At 44.2% G+C, this 25,094-nt stretch overlaps 1 protein-coding gene across 4 annotated transcripts in view; it reads left to right on the top strand.

Annotated features, from left to right (window-relative positions):
- The window catches only part of PAK3 (p21 (RAC1) activated kinase 3), a 128,303-nt gene extending 104,012 nt beyond the window's left edge, over nucleotides 1-24,291 (top strand). For 3 of the 4 annotated variants that reach the window (XM_053955652.1, XM_053955654.1, XM_053955653.1), the window contains 8 exons: nucleotides 3,984-4,047; nucleotides 7,713-7,761; nucleotides 9,464-9,576; nucleotides 10,444-10,561; nucleotides 10,924-11,023; nucleotides 11,751-11,947; nucleotides 13,954-14,091; nucleotides 15,648-24,291. In XM_053955652.1, the coding sequence (XP_053811627.1) occupies nucleotides 3,984-4,047; nucleotides 7,713-7,761; nucleotides 9,464-9,576; nucleotides 10,444-10,561; nucleotides 10,924-11,023; nucleotides 11,751-11,947; nucleotides 13,954-14,091; nucleotides 15,648-15,737 (869 nt within the window). In that variant the 3' untranslated portion in view covers nucleotides 15,738-24,291. The remainder of the gene's footprint in view (nucleotides 1-3,983; nucleotides 4,048-7,712; nucleotides 7,762-9,463; nucleotides 9,577-10,443; nucleotides 10,562-10,923; nucleotides 11,024-11,750; nucleotides 11,948-13,953; nucleotides 14,092-15,647) is intronic. The other variant, XR_008433410.1, reaches the window with a different exon arrangement.
- The last annotated feature ends 803 nt before the right edge of the window (nucleotides 24,292-25,094 follow it).

Genomic DNA, 25,094 nt, shown 5'->3' with positions numbered 1-25,094 from the left:
TACCAGTAGACAACTGCAGCACTAAACTGGTTCCTTCAGCCTCAATGAGCTCTCCTTGAGATAGTTACAAATTTTCCAGGTATTCTCTTGCTGTTTTTTTTTGTAACTGTTATTGCTCCTCCTCCTTCTGCAGTTTGGTTTTACAAGAATTTTACAGTTTTGTCAGTGAGCTCTCCTTTGGAAGAGCTATATCTGCTATATATTCCTCAGACAACACAGCATTTTCTCATGGCTAATTCTCAGCCAGTTAATACTATAAGAATCCTAACCGTTGGCTCCAACCCCTGTGCACATCATACTCTACTGAAGCACATCAGGCCCTTCCTGATTCTGCAGTGCAACCAATTTAATTTGCTTCTTGCATGTGATAGCTGCCAGTGCAGTGTTCTCAGATTAAATGGTTGGGTTCAGAATAGAGCCCAGGTTATTCCGTGTCTACCATTAATTGTTAGTAAAAAAAGCAGATTGATCTACACCTCCTTCTGTCAGATCACAAAGCCAAAAATGTGTCTTTCATGGGGGCAACTGCTTGTAATAGAGTGCTGTGTGGCTGTGGCTTTTTCTCAGTGGTTGCCATTGCTCAACCTTCTTGTTATACTTGCCCTGCCACTGATGGCTGCTGTGAATGCACAGGCTGAAGCCTTCCTTAGCTGTGAGATTTCAGCTGCTTGCACAGATTTCCTGCATCTTTACCAGGTTGACATGAATCTCAGTGACATTAGGGAGTATCCAAGGGATAAATTTAATAGTTTTAGCTGAGGGCACAGTGAAATAAGTTCCAGAGCAGGTGGTTACCTGCAGGTATGTCAGCTTATAGAGAGAGGAATTCTGCTTCTTCAACTGATGCTAAATGTTTGAGGCAGGCTCCCCACCCTGAGATCTACAGGTACCCTGCATCCATGAGCTCAAGTATGAGCTAAAGTGTGATAAATGAGTATCAAGTATGATAAATGAGTATCATTTATTCAAGCTGCTGTATATGCCAGGTTGGGAATGAGCCGTGCAGTTTTTGGGCGTTGTATCTTTGAAATGTTACATGCTGTCATGCTTTTTCTTTCTTAACAATTTGTTACCAAGTGAGCAAGGTCTGAATGTCTGCCTTAGGCAAATTGTGATGTCGGCAATGAAAATATTTTTGTGCTTTCATGAAGCTATCTGAAAACAGGCATGATACTTTTTTATTAGGGTCTTGAACTAATTATATTTAAGCAGTGTGGTGCTTGTTCTATTTTAACTCGCATGACTGCTCCACCTTGCCTCACAACTCTTTCTATGCTACTTTTAGGAAGATGTCCCCTGCCTTCTTTTATCTAAAATTGCTTTCATAATTCTTTTCTGCTTGAAATAGCTTGAGTTCTTTTAGAGCTTTTAGAGTTTCATTAGTGAGTAAAGACTGTAATACTGAGATAAGATCAAATAAAATTCTGTCTGTAATGAAATCATGACTATGTTCCACTGATAACTGTAAAACACAACTGGCCCAATTCAGATTTCTTATTCACTTAATTTAGGACTTGATAAAGGAAAGTGCTTAAAGACATCAAAATAGCTGATAGGTTTATCTTTTGTCCAGAGCAGGGAGTGCTTGTCTGAGTAGGAGCTGTGTACCTGTCACTGTTGATTTTAATGCTGTAATGTTTGATGTACATTGGCCTAAGTACAGGGAACCAACCACAAACAACTGCCTTGGAAAAGCAGCGACTCAAGTCTTGAGGGAAAACTCTGCAAATCTGAACTTCGAAATTAGTTGGCAAATTTGGAAAATAATTTTAAAAAATCTTTCTTCTTCAACTCTTCTCTATGTTCTTTTCTGAAGTGAATGAACTTCCATGAACTTCTGATATCTGTTCTAATAGATACACCATTTCATTAACTTGCTGAAAATAGCACCTAGCCAGGCACTGGCAGCACAGTGTTTTTCCTGTTGTCCAGCCCTGCACAGAATTAGAGCAGTGTTTGATTTACTGCTGCAGAGCTCATGGGGTTGTGAGCCACAGGGTGTGAGGCAGTCCCATGTGGGACAGTCTGGCCCCATCACCCATTGTGGACTTCATGCCACTGAAAGCTGAAGTTAAACCTTGCTCTGCTTGACACCTTCTTGCCCTTTTGGAGATGCCGGGAATCTGATGGGAAGGAAAAAAGCAGTAATTAGGAAAATTTGTTTGTTTCTAATGAAAGAGCCAAAATCTGGCAGACTCAACCAAATCAAAAGGCTTAATTAAATAAACAGTACTGGTTTTTCTCGTCTAGTAGTTTCCTTGATAAAATGCAAGGAATGAAGCCTAAGGTGGTGGCTTATGCAAATGTCTTCTAAGGACTTATCTTGGAATGTACATCGCAGAAATAGTTTAAGAAGATGAGTTCAGAAGGAAAGACTTCAGTGATCTGCAGCATATTTCCTTTGACTGATCTGGCTGGATCCCTGTATTCCAAATACAAACACATATTTGTTTACCTGTGCATCCAAAACAAAACTAGATGATGCACCATTCCCTCTTAGTAGTCACAAACACCTCTTCCCCCTGTCCAGGCCATTTGTATGGAGCAGAGAGGTCCTTAGCATCCAAATGGGCATCTGACTAAATGCCTAGCCAGGATTCCTGCCTGCCAGCACAGCAAGAAGACAGGGCATCAGCACCATCTGGTACACTCCCTGCTAAAGCAATTTTGCAGCCCTTGGCAAGAGTGTTAATGGGAACTGCAGGAGAAGAGGTTTCCTTTGCCCCACATGCTCACTCCCCTTGCCCAGTGCTCCAGGAGCACCAGCCAGGGCTGATGGCAGGGTGAGCCTGCTACTGCCTGGGATGCCCACACAGTCTCAAGTGCTCTGAAGTGGTCCTGTCCTGCTGTACCAGCTTGCAAGAGTTGGATGGACTGGAGTGTTGGAAGCTCAAGCTGAGGATGTAACACCTTCAGAACCTGGTTAACTTTTCATAGTTACATCTCACTGAAATGCATGGAATAAAACAAAGCTCATTCTGCTCCTCAAGAGCAGGTCTTCACTAAAAAATAACTCTTCAGTAGAGAAGAACATGACTAGAGGACTCTGGGATTCCCTTCTAGCTGACTAGAAGGAAGGATAGGACAGCACTGTGGACTTGACCATCCCACTGTTGCAGCATGGAACCTCCAGCAGGCAGCAGCCCCTTGTTTGGTCTGTCTTCTGCATCATATCAGCTGGACTCAGGATCAGCATCCCTTTGGGCAGCTGTCTGTGTCACACCAGCACCCCAGGAGCACTGCTGTCCTTGTTACCCATCCTGCTGGTTTCAGGAGAACATGAACACAGTGTGTGTGTGGTGGCAAGAGGGCGAGTCCAGTGTGAGTGACAGGTCTGTGTCACACTGAAAACCACCAGTGTGGTTCTTGAAATGGTGCAGGGCAGGAGTGTCTTCAGAACTTAGCCTGGAAACCAGTGATGGGGGCCCAGGTTCTGAAACCCCATCATTCTTGATGGTAAAATGAGACGCTGTTCCCTGCAAACATTAAGGCATTCTTTTGGCCTGAAAGGTTGAGATGATCTCCTCCTCTTCTGGAAGCACTTGCAACACTCCTCCTGTTCCAAAAATGGTACCTGTTCATAAAAAAGTGAACACAAGGTACATTTCATTTTCAGAAGTAGTAAACCTTTTGATGAATCACAGTGTGTTTATTTCCAAGGAAATACAGGCACCGTTGTTCCAGCTCTCCTTAATGTTTATAGAGAACAAACACTTGCATTGGTGCCTCTTGTTTTCTGATCTCTGTCTGTTCTGAATGTTTCTCCTTGTGTTTAGTGTCTTGTCAGGGTAACCCTAAAGGACTGTAGCAAATCAGTGTTTATGGAGCCATCTGTGCCATGGAGCTGCCTTTGTTGTTGCTGTTGTTGTTACCCAACTGACCACAAATGGCTCAAAGCCACAGACAGTGGGGCTGCATTTCAGGTATGCTGGAAGGTGGAATCTCTGTTTTGAAATGAGAATCTTGCATTTTGTTTCTTTCAGGGAGCATTGTGAGCGTGGGAGATCCTAAGAAGAAATACACTCGATTTGAAAAAATTGGCCAAGGGTAAGTCATATTCCAGTTACTTGTGCAAAACCATGGGCCAGGTATTTTGCTGGTGGAGCATCAAACATGAAGATAGGCAAGCTCCAAACATGTTCAGATATGATCAGGTTTAGATCTTCCTGTCTCTCAGTACTGATCAGAATTTATAACTGTGGTCAAAAGTAATCATGAGAGACAGCTTGATGGTGACAGTATCTCATCTGCAGGAAGGAGAAAGGCCTGAAAGATCTCTTGTCTCCCAAGTGTGCCCAAGTGTGTGGCTCTTGTTTGCTTATTTTCTTAGGATAAATCATTTTTGTATGTCTCAAAATAATATGACCATGCTGAAGAAAGGAGAAAAAACATTATTACCTAAAAGAGTAACTTACCACCTGATAGCTGTCAGCTGACAGCTCTCAGTAATGTTTATTTCAAATATTTGCTTTAAACAATATTCAGTGGTCAGGCTTATAACCACATAGTTTAGAAATTGAAACCAGAGATGAAATAATAAACTCTTTTTTCTAGCAGGGGTTGTAAAACCCAAAAATTCAGTAATGGCCACAATGCTAATGCACTTCAGAGGAAAATATATCATCTGCCTCACGGCAGATCCCTTGTGGATCCTGCACGTTCTAGGCATTTATTGAAAATAATCACCCAGCCATTCTCTTTTGAAACCCAGCTTTCTAACTGTAAATTGGATCAATTTGAAATATTTCCTATGTAAGGAGGCAAGATTACTTCAAAATTAGGTATGTAACTTGCATTTTAAATATGGACCGCCTGCACCATTGGCGTTTCCTTGGCAGTGTTGTCGTTCCAGCAGGACTGGCACCATCTGTGTAACACCAGGACACTGCTGTCAGTGTAGGACAGAAGCTGTTTACTGGCATCAGGAGATATTTTTCTCTCTTAACTATTTGTGAGGTCTGAGCTCAGAGTAGCCTGTTGCTAACCTGGAATAGTTAATGTACTGCAGAAAGGCCGACACACACATGCTCTTTCTCTGGCAGGTTTTATCTTGGGTCTCTCTGGTTTGGTAGGGCCCTCGTGGGAAGGTGTTTATGCTCCATTCATTGTATAAAACCCCTTTCTCAAATTCCAACTTGTTCCTGTCCAAAGCTTTGGTTCTAACTGTCATTTGTAAAATGTCAGTGGAAACTTCAAGCTGTACCCGTCTCTTAGAAAAGAGGTGTCAGCTGAACAAATGGGAACAGAATAAATATGCATGTGAAGCAGATTATTGTTGTCACTGTGAGAATGTGACCATCACCCTCACAGTCTTTTATTTTGATAGTCCTAGGAGTGAGCTTGTACAAAGGTGCCTTGACAACTGGTGGAAAGATAAGTGGCTGGTATTTGGCCTAAAAGGGTATTTAAATGGATTTCTCCCAACTTTTAGTACAGCCTGAAGATTGCATAGCCTCCGTAGAGAGGAGTGTGCTGCCGTAACTAACTCATGCCTCTAACACTGCAGGCCAACTTACTGTGAGAGGAAAAGATCCTAAACATCAGAAAGGTAATCAAACAGGATGATTAGGAGGACCCAAAGTGCTGCATGGCTAGGGTTTGGGTGTCTGCAGCAGTCTGGCTGGGGCACTGCCTCAGCAGGTGCTGATGTGCTCAGTTAATGCAGGTGCCAGTTCCTGAGCTGCCACCGCTGCAATGAGTGGGGTAGAGCTGTGCCTGCCAAAGGCAAGTGCAGTGTTGGAAGTGAGCAGGTTTTTAGTAGCTGCTAATGAGAGCACTGCAAGACAGGGAGAGGTGTGGCTGCTCAGAGAACTGCAGGTAGAGAGCAGCTGCTTATGTAAGGAAAAGCAACTGGCCAGCACATTGCACTTCATGGCTTCATCCAACTGGGAAGTTAATAAATACTGTGATGGTTTTACAGCCACTTTGCAGTGAACAGTAGTCAGCAGGCCTGTGCTGCAGTATAGGTCAGTGCTGAGTCCCTGTTTGTAGCTTGTCAGCTGAGGACTGAAAATGTTGCTGACATCATAGGAAACTTAGTTTTAACTAGCACTTGATAAAGAGGCTGTGTTTGCTCAAGCAGTGTTAGCTCTTGTAGCAAGACAAATTAGTATGGAGCCATGAGCAGCCTGTTTAGTACTGCACTGCATCACAGTGACACAGGTCTAATGGTGAGTCCTGGCACTTGCCTAACTGCAGCAAAGACAAGGTGCTACAGAACTGATTAAAAGTTACTGCTCAGAAATGAGTTACTTAGAAGCAAAAGTTTGTAACGCAGAATCGCAAAGCCCTTGCAATTAATTCACAGCTTTACTTAAATTACCTTTATCTAAATTCTTCACAAGTAGGTGGCCTGGAGCATTCCAAAAGCATTCTAATATCAGGAGCTGTTTGAAATAAAGCCTGATATGACTTTCCTCAGGAGAATCATCACAGTGTTAGCAATTCTGAGCAAATGTTGTTGACTTCTTATGAAAACAAATTGGATTAATCTTGTCAATTAGTCATAGGAAAATGCATTTACCTTTATATTAAAAGAATGCATAGCATGCCCAATGAGAATATTGCTCTCAATGCAGACATAAGGTCTCTGTTGAATTAAACTGCTTCTGAAATATTTCAGCCTGCAGGTAAACAAACAAGCCAGAGGCTCATGTGAAAAGGAGCAAACTCATTTTGGCACTTTCAGTCACTGGGACACTTGCAGGATGCACATTCCTGCTTGTGAGAATTCCCTCCCTGGCTCTCCATTGCCTCACTGCCCCTGCAGGCATGGGCTTCTTAAATGATTGCAGTGTAAAGCTGTGGTTTAGCTCAGAAGGAAGGGTTTTCAAGCCCCTAGCTGCTTTGAAGCCCAAAGGAATTGCCTCTGACTGGGGCCTTTTCAGCCCTTCATGTCATTATGGGGAAGAGCATCTTTGAAGGAGAGGCAGATGGCAAACCAAACCCCACCCTGTCTAGTCTGCAGGTGAGCACACCATTTGTTTCTGGTGGCTCTACAACAATCTCTGTGTGCCACAGAAACACATGGACACCATGAAGAGTCCTTCACATGCTCAGTGCACTCAACAGAAGCAGCTGCCTACAGTTCTTGACACATGAAGAAGCTCTCTAAGTGTCCTCTGTTCTGAGTCCTTCTCAATTTGTGTGTGAAATAATAGATGCTTTAACCTGCTCTAGCTGTGACCTTGCAGGATGGCTGGAAAATTGTTTACTTGCATGCTGGAGAAAGCTGTATTTAGATCTTTTCCTCAAATGGCTGTCATATGTTCAGGGTTCTCAGAGTGACTGTGTGACATTGCCTGAGTTTGGCAGATGGATTCAATTTAAAGGTGTGAGAAGGCCCAACTGGATTGTGTGTTACATTTCATGGAAAAAACACACTCACAGACACACAAAGAAAAAGGGAGGAAAAAATAAATTCAACACAGCAAAATGGAAAATAATGAAATATACTATTTTCCAGTTTTTTTAGACATCCCTCCCTTAGGTTTTGTACTAAAATAATGTGGCATGTACACTGGAGATTTGCACCAGCCCTTCTTCATGTTGGACCTCAGTTTTCTCTGCATGGCAGAGGGCTGCCATGCTGTTGGCTGAGGAGTGGGTGAACCCTTATAAACACTCCAGGCTGCAGATCTCTCCTGTCTGGGCTGGCTTTCACTTCCAGGGAAAAAAGTGTTTCTCAGTTTCTCCTGCTGTTTTGTTTCTAGGGCTTCAGGAACTGTTTATACAGCGATTGACATCGCCACAGGACAAGAAGTAAGTGTCAAAAGTCCCAGCAGATTCTGCAGCTCTTGAGTGCTTTCCCCTCTGCTGTGAGCTGTGGCTGGAGCTTTGGGTGGCCAGTAGAGCTTTCCTGCAAAAGCTGTTTCTCTGAAGCATAGACAAATGTCATAGATTGGCAGATGATGGATTGGCAAAATCCATCATCTGCTGTCTTCAGCTTTTCAGTGAAAGGACTTTAAGGGCAGTGTGGTTCTGTGTGCCTCAGTAACCAAACACCTACTGTGGCCATATGCTTTCCAGCAGCACTGGATCTGAGGTTTTCATAAATGCCTGAAAAGGTGCCTGTGAATTCCTAGAATCAATAAGAGCCTTGGTACTCTATGCTTGGCTGGGTGCTTCACGCATAGCTTTTAAGGCCAATTTTAAGAGATGAATTTTTTTGCTTACTCTGTCTTCAGAACAGGTTGGTGCTCTCCACAGTATTGTTGATCTCACCCTGGTACCATGTTACATTATCCCTGAATGTTTTTTTAATGGAGAGAAATCTGCTAAGAAATCCCAGCAATCTTTTGTGCCAATAAAAAGTAGATAATTTTTATTGCCAGTATAAATGTATTGGTTTAGAAATTGTTCTGTCTCTGTTCCCCACTGTGCATCAAGTTGTGCTTTTCAGAGAATGTTGGTTTAGATACACAATTTAACTCTGTGCATTTATAAAATCTATCTGTGGATGTGCCCACAGACTGGTTAGTGATGCAACTTGTAAAATCTAAAGTTCTGTTGTGATTAGAGGCCTTGGGAGGACACTGGAGGTGGTCACATACTCTCCTGTTGCTGTGAGGAATAAATAGCTTTGTTACATTGCTTGATTTCAGAAAGACTTTGTCCACAGAACTGCCAGAAAAAAAGGAGGGCAGCAGTATCTGTCAGAGAAGGACATGGTCTCAGTCTTAATTACTAAATCTGTTAAGGCATCCACGAGCTGAAGGCAACTGCCATCATTCAGGCCCAATTTATCTCCATCCCAGGTTCAGACAGTTGCATGATTTGCCATTTGTTCCATCATGTCTTTGGTCATAAAGTATAATGCAAGACATAATTAAGGAGAAATCATGTATTGGACTCTGTTTTGTGTTTCAGTCCTATGGCACCTGGTAAGAAGTCAGTTGTGTTTTGGTCTGTCTCAGTGACAGTCCATTACAGTGATCATATTAGTAAAAAAAACAGACAAGGTCATGTCTCAGAGAATCCCACTGCTCTTTGGGGAACCAGCTTCAGATTCCTGAATTCTCATCTCTGGCTCTGAGAAGAGATTCGGATCTGAATCTTACTGGTAGTTCCTTACACACCTGCCATGCTGCACTTGGTAACCACACTTAAATTGGGGTCTCCAAGGGGTCTAGAAGTCCTAAGCCTTCCTTGTAACCCTGGGCATATCCATAAAATATCCAGTGCATGGCTTATTTCTTTTTAGACTCTGACAATTACTGCAAAAGTAAACTGTGTTAAAAAGTGTTTGTTAGAGGAGCAAATCAAAATTTCAGAAGTTGGGAAATGCTAGGATTGTTATTTTTGTTGTGGAACAACATCCATAATGTATGTCTGTGTTTGCTTTGTTATGCAATCAGGAATAGCAGGTGATACAATCAAAAAAATCATGTAACTGTCCACTGCATGTTCATTCTGATCTTGTGCAACAGACTACTCAGGTTAATGGTTTTTAATGTCATTTTAGGTGGCCATAAAGCAAATGAATCTCCAACAGCAGCCCAAAAAGGAACTAATTATCAATGAAATCCTGGTCATGAGGGAAAATAAGAATCCCAATATTGTTAACTATTTAGACAGGTAAGTTGTTCTGGTATTATCACATGAATGTTCGTTTACACACTGCAGGTCAAAGGTTAAAAAACCCTTTGATCGCTGCAGAGCATGGAGCTCTTTATTCTTTCTCTACTCATCTCCAGTGGATGGGAAGAGATTGCATTGGATCTGCATTAGTCTTTCGTGGCACACATAGTTTAAAGTTGCTTTCCAAAAACCTGGACCAGCCATATCTTACTAAAACAGCAGTCTGTCAGCTCCATGTTCCAATTATTTCCATGTTGTTTTGTTGTTCTGGCGTTTGTTTTTTTCAAAGTTGATCAGATTTTCTGTGTCTTGTGCAAAGTGCTGACAAACCATCCTAGAAATTCTTTCCTTTGTGTGGTTTCCACTGTTTTCTATTGCTGGGGATGCCAGGAAGACTAAGTTCTTGTTTCTAGAAGTGCCTAATTTGACAGTTTTTTAATGGCCTTTGCTTTTTCTGAATGTAAATTTTGCAAGGTTTTCCAAACATTTGACCAACTTCTGTCCTCAGTGGTGCACACCCTCCTCCCATGGATAACTTTGAAAGATATGTTACCTCATTCCTGGGCTTAATGGTGGAATTAATGAGTTAAGATGATGAGCTGGCTGGTGGCATGTGTCCTGGTTCCAGATTTATCTTTGCTTGCTTATCTTACTAAAGTGCATTCTTCACTTGCTTGTCACCTAAGATACCTCCTTTTTCCACTGTGCAGATTCCAAGAACTGTGTAGCCTAGAAGAATGTCTTTTTCATTTTATTCTGTCTTCATTTGCAAGTGACCTGGAGACAAGACTCAGTTGTAGGTTATGATTATTCATTAGTTTGGCTATGCACATTCATCTCCACAGCATTGTTTTCTCCTTTCAGCTACCTTGTTGGTGATGAACTGTGGGTGGTGATGGAGTACTTGGCTGGAGGCTCCTTAACCGATGTTGTCACCGAGACATGTATGGATGAAGGACAGATTGCTGCTGTCTGTCGGGAGGTGAGGGATCCCACTTGTGTTTCTGTTTGCATGGACATGGTGATGCTTCTGTTTCTGTGGTGTTGTCATTACATGGAGAAGAAAGAGCAGATCCACTGCAGCAGCTGTCATTCTGTCTGTGTTTGCAGGGGACATTCTGTAGCAACAATTGATGTTTCCCTTTCAAAAGCTAGTATGTGCCTTCCCCTAGAAAGACATGACTCTAACAGTGTTGGAGCAGCAAGCTCTTCTCTTGGCTGCACTGTGTTCTGCCATTCCTCACCATTCCCCTAGAAAGGAAATCTCGTAAAACCATTTCCTTTCTCATGTGATGAAATCATGTCATGAATTTTTACCCTTACATTTCTTTTTTCTCTTATCAGTGCCTGCAAGCCCTGGATTTCCTTCATTCCAACCAAGTGATCCACAGAGACATCAAAAGTGACAATATTCTTCTTGGGATGGACGGATCTGTCAAATTGAGTAGGTATTCTTGGTCAAGCGCAGCATTCCTGGATGTGGGGTGTGGGATTCCTTTTGAGTGAAGGCCAGTTCTCCAGAAGTGGTGCTGGTGGGAGTGCCTAGACCCCTGCTGTGAGGGCACAGCTGCAATGTTCAGAGGGGTCTAGAGAGAAACAGGCTGTCAAGAGTGGCTTTGCTTTGTGTATGACTCTTCCAGAGTGGAGGGAGTGTCACGATTTTTAAGATTTTCTAAAGCCTTCTGAGTTGACATTCTTGTAGCAAACTTTCTCACACAACTTTCTGTAAATAACTTACTGTTTTGCATTCCTTTATAGAGGCAGAGAAATGTGATGGACTAGTAGTTTGTCCAGTGTCGTTGGAGAGGTGGCACTTTAACCCTCCAATCCACTGTCACCTTTGGAAAACTATAAATGCTGGAGTCAGAAAAAATAAAGTAGTCTCTTTATCGTGACAATAACAGCAGGTCGCGTCGTGCTTTCTCATGTCCTGTAGTGACAAGGGAGTTACAGTCTAAAGCTTCAAGTGATTAAGTAAAAGCCAGTTGATGAAACATGAGGGTTTCTTTAAGTGGCCAATTCCATATTACCTTGACTACAGCCCTGAGGAAGCACAACATGGCTGCTCTTCCAGCTAGATTCCACAGTGCATTCTCAGACTTAAAGTGGGGGTTCTTTTGCTTGATTTTGTAATTCAAGCTGGCTTTAACAGTATTTGTTTTTCTCCTCAGCTGATTTTGGCTTCTGTGCTCAGATCACCCCTGAGCAGAGTAAACGGAGCACAATGGTGGGGACTCCTTACTGGATGGCACCAGAAGTTGTAACAAGAAAAGCATATGGCCCCAAGGTGGACATCTGGTCACTTGGGATCATGGCAATAGAAATGGTGGAAGGAGAACCTCCTTACCTTAACGAAAATCCTCTCAGGGTAGGGTGAAATATCAGATACTGCTGTCTTTCTAATTTGTGCTGTATTTTGTCTTCCATGAGATAAAATCCCATTCGCATCAGCTTGAACTAGTTGTACAAAGGCCCACTTCTGAAAATGTTCCTACCACACATCTGCATCTGCTGTAGCTTTGATTGCATCACTGTGATAACCTCAGACTCAAAGTGACATGTACCTGTGCAGAAACTTGCCACTTTGACCTTCAGTGATGCTTGAAATTTCTCATGCCCTTTTTGAACTCTCTTTGAGCTGTATCTCTGAATGACAAAAATTTTCCAGTGCCATGTTTCTCCAGTTGGGGAATTTTTATGATAAGCATTGGAGCTGTACCTGCAGGCACAAAACTCTCTTCAGTCTCAGACCAGTGCTGATTGATTACCTGAACCTTCCAGGAAAGATCACTGGTTCTAGTAATGCCATAATTATTTATTATCAAACACATTTCTAAAAGTATCTTTTAGCACAGATACTTGTAGTAAACTAGTATATTTTGAAGTTTTCAGTTTTATCCTAATGTCTTAAAATTAAATGGCCAGTTCTTATACCAAATGAGTATGTAGTAGTGGAGGAATATATACCAGGATAAAAGCTCATGACTAACAGCTGAAACAAAATGCTGTACAGTTAATTCCTGTGTGAATTTATGAGAAAATTAATTTTTACCTATGTGTCTACATACATATGTTTTGTTAAGGCTAGAATTAAAATAGAGCATCATCTTTAGCTTTTCCATGCTGTAAGGTTGTGCTTTCTCTGGTTTGTGGCATCCAGACTGTGTATTACAGACTGACCCTACAGAAGGGTCAGGATGTACCTCCCAGCTGCTTAAAAAAACAAGACGCCAATTATAGAGATTTCATTCTTTCAATTATACAAGTCTTTCACACTTTTTGAAAAAGGTTCCTGAGTTTTCTTGGAAGACTTCCTTTGGTTTGATAGGTGGCCTGGGGTTTTTGGTTCCAGGCACACATGTGGAGTGTTGCTCACTGTGCCACCTTGTTAGGGTGGATAAGAAATAAACAGGTTTGGGTTCAGAGGGGTGCTGAATAAGCAGAGTGCACTGTAGCTGGCAGGGTGGCATTAGGCCTCTGTCTCTGCAGCCCTGTTATACCAGCAGAGACCTTTGCACATCACAGTTTTGCTTCTGTTTCCTGTGAACCCATATTTCACTTGCAAAAAATGCAGTTGCCTTGTATAAGGTAGTAAAAGCAGGTGAAAAGAATTAGCATTATTGATCTGGATGCTGAAAATTCCCTGCTTCATTAATCTGAAATGTTGATTAGGACTCCTCAAGAAGCCTCAGGTCAGCTGTTAGAAAGATAACTGGATTTCCTGTTTCTGACCAAATTCACAGTCAGATATACTTGAGATCTGTGTAGAGGTCTCAGCTGCCTACAAACAGAAGAGCTTATAAAGCAAGACTGCTTTTACAGCAAATTTTTTTTAGCTGATAATGCACACTAGTTGTTGGATTTCTTGTAATATATAGTGAACATTTTTCTTTCCTAGCCCAAGCCACTTTCTCCATGTCACTAAGCCTTCAGTAGTCCAGCTGCCAAAACCTGTTTTCTGCCTGGCAGTTTCTGGGATGGGGATGTCATTAATGCATTTACTTGAGTATTAAAATTAGTAGAGGGTTACCATAGGGATGGAATTACTCCTTTTTCTGATGAGACTATTAAAATATTACCACATAAGTGAAGCTGATTTAGAGACTGCTGAAAGATAGTTGAAGGTGGGTAGTTTCTACTAACCAAGTCAGCCAATGAAATCAGCTGTCAAGGCAAGGTCATTTTGATGTAGGAATAGCTGTGACTGCATCGGGGTCTTTTGGGGTTTTTTTTGTTGTTGTTCTTGATACATGAAAGTCATCTCCAGCCCTCTGCCAGGGAAGAAACTACCAGTGGAGATTGGAGCTTAAAATAGGGTCTGTGTGAGTATTTCTGGGTATGAATGAAAGAGTCTTCTGTTTCCTTTGTCTCCAGGCACTGTATCTGATAGCTACAAACGGGACACCGGAGCTGCAGAACCCAGAGCGACTCTCGGCCGTGTTCCGAGACTTTCTTAACTGCTGCCTGGAGATGGATGTGGACAGGCGAGGGTCTGCCAAGGAACTTCTGCAGGTAAGATAGGAAGCAACTGCAGGAGAAACAGATGTCCAAGGGATCAGTTTTCTCATCAAATAAAGGCATCAGGTGGCTCCCCCACATATTAATCTCCAGTCTTGGTGCTTTCAAATGAAAACTAAGCAGAATCCTATAATGGTTTAGGTTGAAAGAGACCTTTAAAGATCATCTAGTCTGACTGAGCTGGGATCTCTTAAACTAGGTCATGTTGCTTGGAGCCCCATCTGGCCTGACCTTGAATGTTTCCAGAGATGGACTTCTACCTACAACATCCTGGGCAACCTGTACCAGTGTTTCACCACTCTCCTTGTAAACAATTTCTTAATTAGATCAAATCTAAATTGATCGTCTTTGGGTCGAAAACCAGTCCCTCTTGATCTGTTGCAGCAGGCCCTGCTAAAAAATGCATCCCCAACTTTATTGCAACTTTATTACTTCCCCTTGAAGTATTGAAGAGTTGCAAGGTGACGTCGCCCCAGGGCCTGCCCTTCTCCAGACTGAACAAGCCCAGCTCTCTCAGCCTTTCCTCAGAGGAGATATGTTCCATCTCCTGATCATTTCTGTGGCCCTGTTTTGTACTTTTGGGAGTAAATTTAGTTTTAATTCTTGACAAAAGAACTGAAGTAGAATGATACCAGATATAGAGGCCTGAAATGGTGGTGGTGGGGGAAGAACCCAGTAAAAGCAGTCCCAGCTAAGCTGTCAGAGATTTGGTTGTGGGAAGGAGGAGGCTGTGGGGAGATCACCATGAGCCTCAGAGAGGGCCCCAGATTGTCCCTCCTGCTCCTCTCTTAGAGGTTTCTGCCACTAAGTCCCATTTTTAGAGGTTTCTGCCACCCAAAACAGGGACAGCTGAACAGGACTTGTCCCAGCCCTGTTTGCTTCCTGGCACAGTCAAGCTGCTTGAGGTTTGCTGCCAGGTTTTGTGGCAGAGAGGGAGCTGCAGAATGTGCCACTTGGCTGTCCCTGCTGGGAAGGAAGGTGCCAGCCAGCACAGGAGGGCCAAGGGATGGAAAGGTAGACAGTGCTCTCCTTGCAAGCCAGAGCTGAGTCCATCAGCACTCTGCCACTTGTCTCCCTGCTCCTGACTTGCTGCTGGAAACCTGTACCTCTGTACAGGTCTTGAGAAAACACATGAGCCTTAATCCTACTGGGTTAAACATTTCTTAGAGGTATTGGAGTTTCCTAAGGAATGACTTTCACACATCTTTTTTGACAATTAACACAGTTTATATCTTTAGAAAGGGGGAACCTAAGTAAGTCTTTTGAGTTTCCTGAAAGGAACAAAGCTCTGGGGCAGCAAGCAGCATTCCCAGAGCACAGGCAGGGCAAAAATCCCAGCAAGTTGAAGACACCTGGAAAAATGCATTGATAGGTGTGTGGGCCATGTTTGCCTGTGATAGCAGTGTCCTGGACATGAAGGTGAAAGTGCAGATGGTCCCCTCAGTCCTATTTCTGAGTATTTCTGGTAACGAGTGAAATCCTGATTGAGCCTGTGAGGAACTGAGTTTGGAAAGTAATGGTACCTTTCTTGTTTCTTTTCCTTTGGGCAGCATCCATTTTTAAAATTAGCCAAGCCACTCTCGAGCCTGACTCCTCTGATCATTGCAGCAAAGGAAGCAATTAAGAACAGCAGCCGCTAGCACTGCAGGTCGGCTTTCTGCCCTGCCAGCTCAGAGCAGGACTGAGAACACAAACTCTGTAAAACCTCAACTCTCATGCTGCGGGACAGATGGATGGATGAACAAACCAACGGTCACAGTCATGGTGGTAGGACCACCCCAGTTCCTCAAGGAGTAAAAAATTATTATTTGTCTTCTTCCTGCTTTCTGGCTCCTTAATTTATTTTTAAGATGAATCGGGGCTAAGGACAGAGAGGTAATGACAGAAAATGCTTTGCTGCCTCAATCATTTCCAAGGTAAAGCAAATTCAGTTGGAAGATTCCCTTCCTTCTCACCCTGTGAATAAGCTGTACATTCACTTTTAAATTGTCAGTTCTTTCTTAATGATGTAAAGTCGTGTTTATGGGGTTTTCGGTATGGTTTGGAATTGGAGAAGGGCAATTCTTCATTCATCAACTCCAGACTGCCTTTTGAATACAGCCCACTTGCCAGTTTCTGCCCAGTTGTGGTACTTCTACATGAGGAAGAAAGTGCAATTGCATTTCCAACAAAAAAGGAATGAAGAGTGGGACAGACAAAACATCCTGTGGAGATAAGGTGTTCAGCTGGGACTGTGTAGTGGTTCGTTTCCTGCCGACTGGATTTGTACCCCTAACTGCAATCTCTGCATGGGTGAGAGTCTTACTCAGCTGAAACAGCAGAAAGATCAGTTGGTTCAAACCTGAATCTCAGAACAGGTTTGTCTGATGCAAAGCTGTCAGAGCAATGTGAGGGGAGAGTGGGCCCATCTATGCCTGGGGCTGAGCCCCAGCAGAGCCCTGGCAGAGCCCAGAGCAACCTGAGCATTGGCAGGCTGGAAGGGGCGCTGGTAGCAACAAGTGGCAGCAGCCTGGCCGTGGGTGCTTCTTTGTGGGACAGGACTAATACTCTGTCTCAGAGCCAAAGTGGCTGGGGGCTGTTTTCCAGGGAAACCGTGGCCATGCTGAGAAATGCACAGCCTGGTGGGATTGGCCATCCTGAGTCTCTGCAGGAGTAGAGAAGAGCAAACAGAGCAGAGCGGTGGTGTCGCTTCTGAGGGTGCCTGTTTTTCTCCCAGCTGTCTTGTAGCTCCTGGGAAAGATTCCTGGTGTCTGCGGAATTCTCAGCAGAGGGGAAGGGGACCAGGCTGCTCTGCAGTCTCCTGCACAGGTGAGCATCCTTTAAGCACAGGAGTTCTGCCCTCGGAACCGAAACTAACGCAGGGAGCAACCTGCACAGTTCAGATCTGCAGGAGCCAGTGCAGCAGCCAGCTCTGGAAGAAAGCGCCTTAAAACCTGTAGTTGTGCACTGAGCAAGAGCAAAGGTGTGAAATGCAAAGTGGAATTAATTGCAGAATTACTTGGAGGCACCAGGCCAGCCTGCTTTCTGCTGTCCTACATATGGCAAGCACTGCGCAATGAAGCTCTTGAGTTCCTGCAAGAGATGGAATTGGGGATGTGCCTGCTTGACTAGTCAGCAGATTTGGAAGGGAGCAGAATACTTTCAGTATGCAATTTGTGTTTTATTTATTTGTTTCTGAAAGACACAGTGTGGCTTCACTCAGTAAAAGCATTTGCATGGCGTATTTGTTGCTGTATTTTAGGAGTACAACTCACGCAAGACCTTCAAAACAGCAACTGAAGCAACATTCACCCAGTGAGCAAAAAAACCCCCACAGTAAAACAGCTTTCTGCTATAGATCTTCACGTTGGCCTGGTCCTGCAAAGGGTTAAGTAGCCTTTAAGGCACTCACCACCTTCATGTCTGGCCAGCAGTAATGAAGGATGCTTGGGCTGTTCTTGAATCAGGCCAGGAGCATGTCTAGCTTTGGCATTCTGTTTAGTTGCAGTCTTTGTGTGGCAAGTGTCCTTACTGCTGCTACCCTCGCTCATGCTGGCTACCGCAGTGTCCTTGGCAGCGGCAACCCTCCTTGAGTTACCACAGCTAAGTAGAAATTACCTTTTCTTCATTTCCCGGGGAGCACAACAGGTCCGAGTTTTCAGATGGCCAAATAAGATGCCAAGACGAGCAGCTCTGGTTTCCTGGACTGGGGGAACAGCAGGAGGAGCTGAGGGAGCTGCTAGGAGCCCACAGCTGGAGCGACAGTGGTTGACAGGAGCTGGAGGATTGGCTGCCAAGCTTTCCCCCCGTAAAAGAAGCTCCTGGGGAGTGAGAGTGGCCAGGACAGGCTAACAGGCCATAGCACAGCAGATGGTGCAGAAAGGTGTGCAGGAAGGTGCACACCCTGCCAGCTAGACCAGGGAGCAATGGTGTCCACCCAACAGAAAGCCATGGCTTCTCCAAGTTCTGCACCCACAACGCATGCAGCAGCCCAGACAGAGCTCTGGTGGGATCGGGCTGCCAGCCAGGTGTCAGCTGCAGGCTGTGCCCTGCTCTTAGGCCAGTCCTGGTGGCAGCAGCACGAGTACAGCTGTGGGACATGTGCCTGGGGAGAGGAACTCCTCCACTTTGGGCCAGAGCTACAGCAGGAAGCAAATGGGGCAGGAATATCCAAGCTCACTGAGCCCCTTTCCATCATTTACCAGCAGTCCTGGCTAAGTGGGAGATCCCATATGATTGGACTATGGCAAATGTGACATCGATCTACACAAAGACCTGGAAGGAGAATCTTGGGAACTACAGGTCTGTCACCCTGACCTCAGTGCTGGGAAAAGTCATGGAGCAGATCATCTGGAGTGCCATCACATACAGAACAACCACAGGATCAGGCCCAGCTCATGTGGGTTTGTGATACACAGGTGCTGCCTGACCAGCCTGATCTTTCACAAGAGGCTGACCTGCCTAGGGCATGAGGGGAAAGGCTATGGATATGTCTCCCTGGAATTTAGTAAAGCCTGTGTTAGTGTTTCCTACAGCTTTCTCTTGGAAAAACTGACTGCTCATGGCTTGAATGGGTACACTGTTCTCTGGGAAAAAAAAAAAAACTGGATGGATGGCTGGGCCCAGAGAGTTGTGGGGAATGGAGTTACATCCAGCTGGGGCTGTCAAGTGGAGCACCAGGGCTGGGTACTGGAGGCAGTTGTGTTCAATATCTGTATCGGTGATCTGGATGAGGGGATCAAGGGCACCCTCAGGTAACACCAAGCTGGGCTGGAGTGTTGATCTGCTGGAGGACGGGAGGGCTCTGCAGAGGGATCTGGACAGGCTGGATTGCTGGTCCAAGGCCAGTTGCATGAGGTTCAACAAGGCAAAGTGTCAGATCCTGCACTTGGATCTGACCTTTTCCCTGCAGCTCCAGGCTTGGGAAAGAGTGGCTGGAAAATCCCTGGTGGGAAAAGACCTGGGAGTGCTTGTTGAAAGCAGCTGAGCATGAGCCAGCAGCATACAACTACCTGAAAAGAGGTTGGAGCAATGGGGGAATCGGTCTCTTTTCCCAAATAACAAGCAATGGGACAAGAGGAAATGGCTGCAAGTTGTGCCAGGGAAGGTTTAGATTGGATATAGGAAAAATCTCTTCACCAAAAGGATGGTCAAGCACTGGAACAGGCTGTGCAGGGCAGTGGTTGAGTCACCATCTCTGGAGGGATTTAAAAGATTTGTAAATAGGGCACTTGGGGACAGGTTTATTGGTGGGCTTGGTAGTACTGGATTGATGGTTGGACTCCATGAGCTCAGAAGTCTTTTCCAACATGAATGATTCTGTTCTGTTTAGAAGACTTTGTTTCTCTTGTGAGGTCCCATTTTTGTCTGTCAGCTCAAGATCTGTGTCTGTAGGAGAAGCTTCCTTGCAAAAGAATAATTTGGGCTGTAGATGGGCTGCCCTCAACGTGTAAAGCATTCAGCAGAATGAAATATGTTTGTATTCCTGTAAGAAGTGAAGAAATGAGTGACGGTTTCTGTTTCCAGTATGTATTTTATTTTTTCCTATCCACAAAAGAACAGACAGCCATCCTTTAAAAGGAAAGCACTTTGTAATGGCACATGTTTGCTGGACATACAGTCGAAATACTTCTGTTGACAAACTACTCTATTTGATTGGGGAAGGGGGGAATTTCCTATTTATTTCCTTTACCTAGAAGTATTTCAGCATCTCTACTTCAAAAAAAAACCCACCACCACAATTTTCCAGAAGATAGCAGGTATGAAAAATAAGGAAATCAATGGTAGCTTTTTTTTTCTAATCAGTGTATGCCTCAGCATACAGAATATTGTTGGCACTGACTTTTTAAAGACAGCTGCTGTCATAAGAGGCCTTACTTTTAATTTTATTAAATATATTCCTTTTTCTTTGCATCAGAAAATCTAGAGATTTTCATTTTAAAACCAATTCCTGGGAGGCAGACAAGATTCAGCAGAAATAATCTCTGCCTGTGGTTGTTTTCAGCACGGACTGTACCTGCCCAGCTGAGACTGTATGACATGCAGGGAACGTCAGTATCCCTGTGGCTCTGTGCTTGGGACAGTCTGGTGCTGATTCACACTCACTGATACTGAAAGATGGCAGCAGTGTTTGTATCCTCCCAGCCAGCATATTAAATGTAGAAAAGACACAAGTATTTTTTAAAAACCCAACAACACAAACCCACAAAAATCCAGTCCTGAGGGGGGTCAAGTCTTGTACATTATTTAAAGGCTCACAGGGTATATTAGGACTGACGATAGCATTAGCCTTGCAGAAAGGAAAGAAACAAATACTGTAAAATCTCTGGAGCCACCTCGGGTTTTCTGACTGCTATCCTCAGATCAAGCAATTAGTTATATCTATATTTGAAGTATTAGAAATAGTCTGTTTCTGTTGCAAAATGAAAACTAAAAGTTTCAGACACTTTTATTCCAAGGTTTTAAAAGATTGGTTAAGTGTCTTCATTTTTAAATTAAACAGTGAAATACCCTAACCAAGAACTTGACTATGATTCCCGTCCCTGCAATGAAGACATGTGAAAATGAGCCAATAGCTCACTGTGGTTTACATGGGTTTTGGGACAAAAGCACGGTAGCAGTAAAGTCAGGGAAGTTTGAGAAGCACAGAAAAGTTTATTTATTTAAGAAAAAAGAAAAAAAAAGATAACCATACCTATGTAAAATTCCATACAGCTCCTGCATGCACTCCTGGGAACCTGCACAGGGGTGGATCTTACAGTGCTCTCAGGGTTGGATCCCAAACTTGGGCCGGGGTTACATTCTCACTTCGTGTGTCCAGTGCTTTTGTAAATATATTTATTCTTCATCTTTGGCTAATGGTTGGCCACTCCGCTACACACAGAAGAACTCAAGGGTTTGTGCTGAGTTTCTTTGAGGCCTGTAGCTGCACTTTGGCAGATCTTTGAGTCAATTCTTCCCTATGTCCTGCCACCAAAAATTAAGCACATTCCAGTCACCATTAAAGGGAAGTACCTGTCTCCTGTCCTCTAGTTGTAGGAAATGTCACCATACTCTATTGTCCATACAGCAGTTATTTCCAGTATATAATCCTTGGTGTGGCTACTGACTGTTCCTCACACTGAGCATGTAAATGTTTGTATTTCTTAGTCCACTCCTGAGCAAATCCAGTGAGCAAAGAGCCAGAGAGAGAGAGCCCTGTGACATCTACCATTAAAGGAAGGAGCCAGTGTTTCTTTGCTTGACACCCAGGACATGCACTCAGGTGCCAGCTTTGCTTTGCTGAGTGCTGCCAAGTCAGTGGTCCATACACCTTCCTGGTGTTCCTGCTTCCTCTTGGACCGTTCATTCATGCCCAGATGTGCAGCAACTTCATGATGGGTTGATGAAGACCTATAAACATAAATGTTCATCTCTGGGTTTTTTTCCTCTCCACTCCCCATGCCAACTAAATATCTCCAATTTTATCCCAAGTTTTCAGGAAGCAGAGAGAGGATAAACTTTGTCTTTCAAGAGAAATCATCCAAGCTTTCAAGCTTTTTTTGAGTGTGATTTGCACTTCAGGGATCTTTAAAACTTCTCTTTGCTTGTGTCTGTCCTTGAGCTGACAGGGTAATTTATTTTTCTCACTGAAACTTGCAGAATCTCACTTACCCATATCTCTTTGGATGCAGTTTAGAGCTGATTGCCATAATCCTGGGTGTGCATCATGCCTGCAAACCATCACTGGCCTGAGCCTACCAATAGTTGCATGTACCTTTGATTACAAGAGTTACCTCAAAAATAAAAATGGTCTTATAGCAAAGAGGAGGAGGGATGCCTATATGCTCTGTGTGGGTGCCCTTTGGGCTGCCACGTGGGCACAAGACTGCAAACCTTGTTCTTGCTGCTTAGCAATTCCCCCAGGCAAGCACTTGAGTTCTGTGAGAATCTGACCCTGATTGAGGAAACTGGGGCAAACTAGTTAAAGTTGATAATATTGAAAACTGCTAATTGATTTAATTGCCTGTGATCACAGTGACTTTGCCTGCACAGTTGTCAAACAGACCACACATCAGCTTCAGCACCTGTGTGTAAGGTACCTTCTGCTCTGTTTGGTGGCACCATGTTTGCAGCTGCTGGAGGTTTGCAAGCAGCACCTGCCTCGCTCAACCTAGGTACAGAGCCAAAAGGAGCAGGGTTGGGCACCATGGCCTGGGTTGGCAGCCATGAATGCAGGTCAGAAGAACTGTCAGACATGTGCACACACCTTTGAATCACAGCTCCCTGGTGTTATAGGTTTATGGATGCCAGCCACTACAACAGGTTCCGACCCTGGTATCCAGAGGTCTTTTCCAACATAAAGTATTCTACAGTTTTGTGATTCTATCTGCTGGATTCAGCTAGGTCCATGTTAGCAACTTCAGTTTGATCAAAAAGTATCTTCTTGGTCAGCTCTTGTGGCCTAAGGCTTCAGCTCCTTTGGCTCCTAGTGCTGAGCTGCTCATGCTAAAGGAGACAACTTGCAGAGAAGAATACATTTCATCCAATTTCTTCTAGAACACTGAGAGGGTGAGTGTGTGAAAACATGACTGTCATTTATGTGTAACCTCTTCTCTGCCCTTCATGCCTCTCAGGGGTTTGAAAGCAAGAAAGAACTTTCCAAACGGGTGAAATGATGCAGCATGTAACTTCTCCCAGGTCTCGCTCTTTCCGGTCTCTGCACTTGACTAGTTTTGTCCTTTCTGTGCCCTTTGGTCCCCCTGTGCTCAGTGGCTGCTACCCAAGACTCTATAACTGGCACAGATTAAGTGGTTGAAACCCTCATTTCTCTGTCCTTTGAGCTGCCTGGTCACAGCAACCTTTTCCATCTGGAAACTTGATATGGAGAGGGAGCCCCCACCTCCATTCCTTGCAAAACCTCCAGGAGCCCAGGGCCTGCCATCTGAAGTCGGTGCATTGAGGGCTCCCAGATGCCTCAGGCTGGTGTGACACCACTGCAAATGGGAGGGAATAGTGGCAGGAGGTTGTTTTGAAAGGTCCATTTGCTGCTGCATGCTCTGTGTGTCCAGCCCTGCCCCAGGCTTAGGGATCAAATTCAAGCACTGCTGCTGCTCCCTCTGGAGTCAGTGAGAATTTGGTTGTTGCTTTCAATGACAGCTGAACTGGTTGCTGAAGCAGCAGGTGCTGACAGTGCCCCAGGCCCCGGGCTGGAGGGGTCCCTTGGCTGCCTGGGTGGCCGAGAGCTGCCCCTTTTTCTCACTCTGCCTCACACAAAGCTGTGCCGGTCATAAGTGGATCAGCAGGGCAAACAGGCAACCTGTGAGTCTCTTCCACCTTGTCTCTTGAGATTTTTGACCTTTGAGCTTAAGCTGTACAAAGGCAACTGCTTTTGGTCCCTCTGTGTATCCCCATGTAAATCAATGCTGCTAAATCCGTCTGTAGCGCAGCAAGGGGGAAAGGCCTCAGCCCTGCAGGGCCTGAGCAGCTCAGCCAGCGGGAAGGGAGCTGCTCCACACGGCAACCAGGAGCAAGGGGCCGTAGCACCTCGTTCCTGGGCAGAGCCCAGATTCTGTGGGGGAACGTTAACAGAGTTATCCTCGTGCACTGGTGCATCAGCGCTGCAGGTGCTGTGCCTGCAAACACATGGTTCGAGATCTGCAAAAGAATTCTGCAACTCTTGACTGGATCAAGATGTCACCAGTGCTAAACTCTAGTGTAGTCCAAAGCAACCAGTTTACACCTATGCTGGTGTGTGCTAGATTTTTTTCTTCAGGGTATCCAGACAAAAGTAAACAGAGGAGGAGCCTACATTTTCATTGTTTATCAGAAATGTATTTCATTTTGCTGTACATTCCTTTTTTAGGACGTGTTATCTGTTTAAAAAAAAAAGAAAAAAGAAAGAAAAAACAGAAAAAATATGAAAGAGAAAAACAAAAAACAAATGTGTAGTGAAAAATCTTCTGTAACTTTGGATTAAGAGGTAACTGATCTTTTTAAAAAGAGAACTAAGTTATTTACTTTGTAAATGTGCTGATGGCATGGATCCATCTTATTGACCTCAGCATCCTTTTTTTAAAGATTCTGGGTTTTGTTTCCAATATTAAGTTATTTTAAATTGTGGTTGAAGCAATAGGAAATTGAAATATGGATTGTGCATGACTGTGTCTTGAGTGTAAAAATATTGCAGTTTGAAACTTGGACCTAAAGTATTGCAAATAAAAGTTATAAATTCCAGTGGATTGTGTGACAGCAGCTCTTCCTATAGGATATGCAGCATCAGAAAGTCTTCATCAGTGGGGTTGTGCGTGCTTTTAGTTTTGTCCTGTGCCACTCTGTGTTGTCATGACACAGGACTTGACCTGCCAGCAGCCCAGGTCACCCTCTGCCACTTCAGCTCCTTGGATCTTGTGTCCACACAAGCAGACACAAAGTGTTTCTGCTGCTCCCGCTTTGCACAAATCCAGAGGGCTGGGATTTTTCCAAGTCTCCATCATGCCATATTCCTAAGAACCAGCAGCCCATCCCGATGACTGCGGCAAGTTAAGTGGATGGTTGTCAGCTCCACTTCTGCCTAGAAATCCTGAAACTGCTTCTAAATGCTGCTCCTTCAGCTCTTGGACACCTACTCACACAGAGCTGGGAAAAAAATCCCGTGGCTGCCTGCTTACAAGGTGAGTTATGCCAAAGTTAGAGCTCTGGGGGAAATCTCTATCCATCCCTGTCATTTTAATATATTTCTACATGGGGGTGTGCATGGATGTCTCTTGTATACAAAGGAGTGTGCAAGCAATGTGACTGACACTTTTACTCTCTCTGTTCGTTCCATACCCATGAGTACAACAACATTATGGAAACCTTGTACGACAGACCCCTCTGTCCATGGATACAGAGACGTCCAAGAGCCCCTTGCACAGACAGGCCCTTCTGTCCATGGATACAGAGATATCCAAGGGCCTCTGGCACACACAGACCCTTCTGTCCCTGTAGAACAGAGCGCGGCGAGTGGGGGCGGTTGGTGGGCAGCAAGTCCCGGACAA

Source organism: Vidua chalybeata, chromosome 14, assembly GCF_026979565.1.
Source record: "Vidua chalybeata isolate OUT-0048 chromosome 14, bVidCha1 merged haplotype, whole genome shotgun sequence".
Taxonomy (NCBI): Eukaryota; Metazoa; Chordata; class Aves; order Passeriformes; family Viduidae; genus Vidua; species Vidua chalybeata.
The sequence above is the reverse complement of the archived record's forward strand: the minus strand, read 5'-3'. Positions and strand labels throughout refer to the sequence as shown.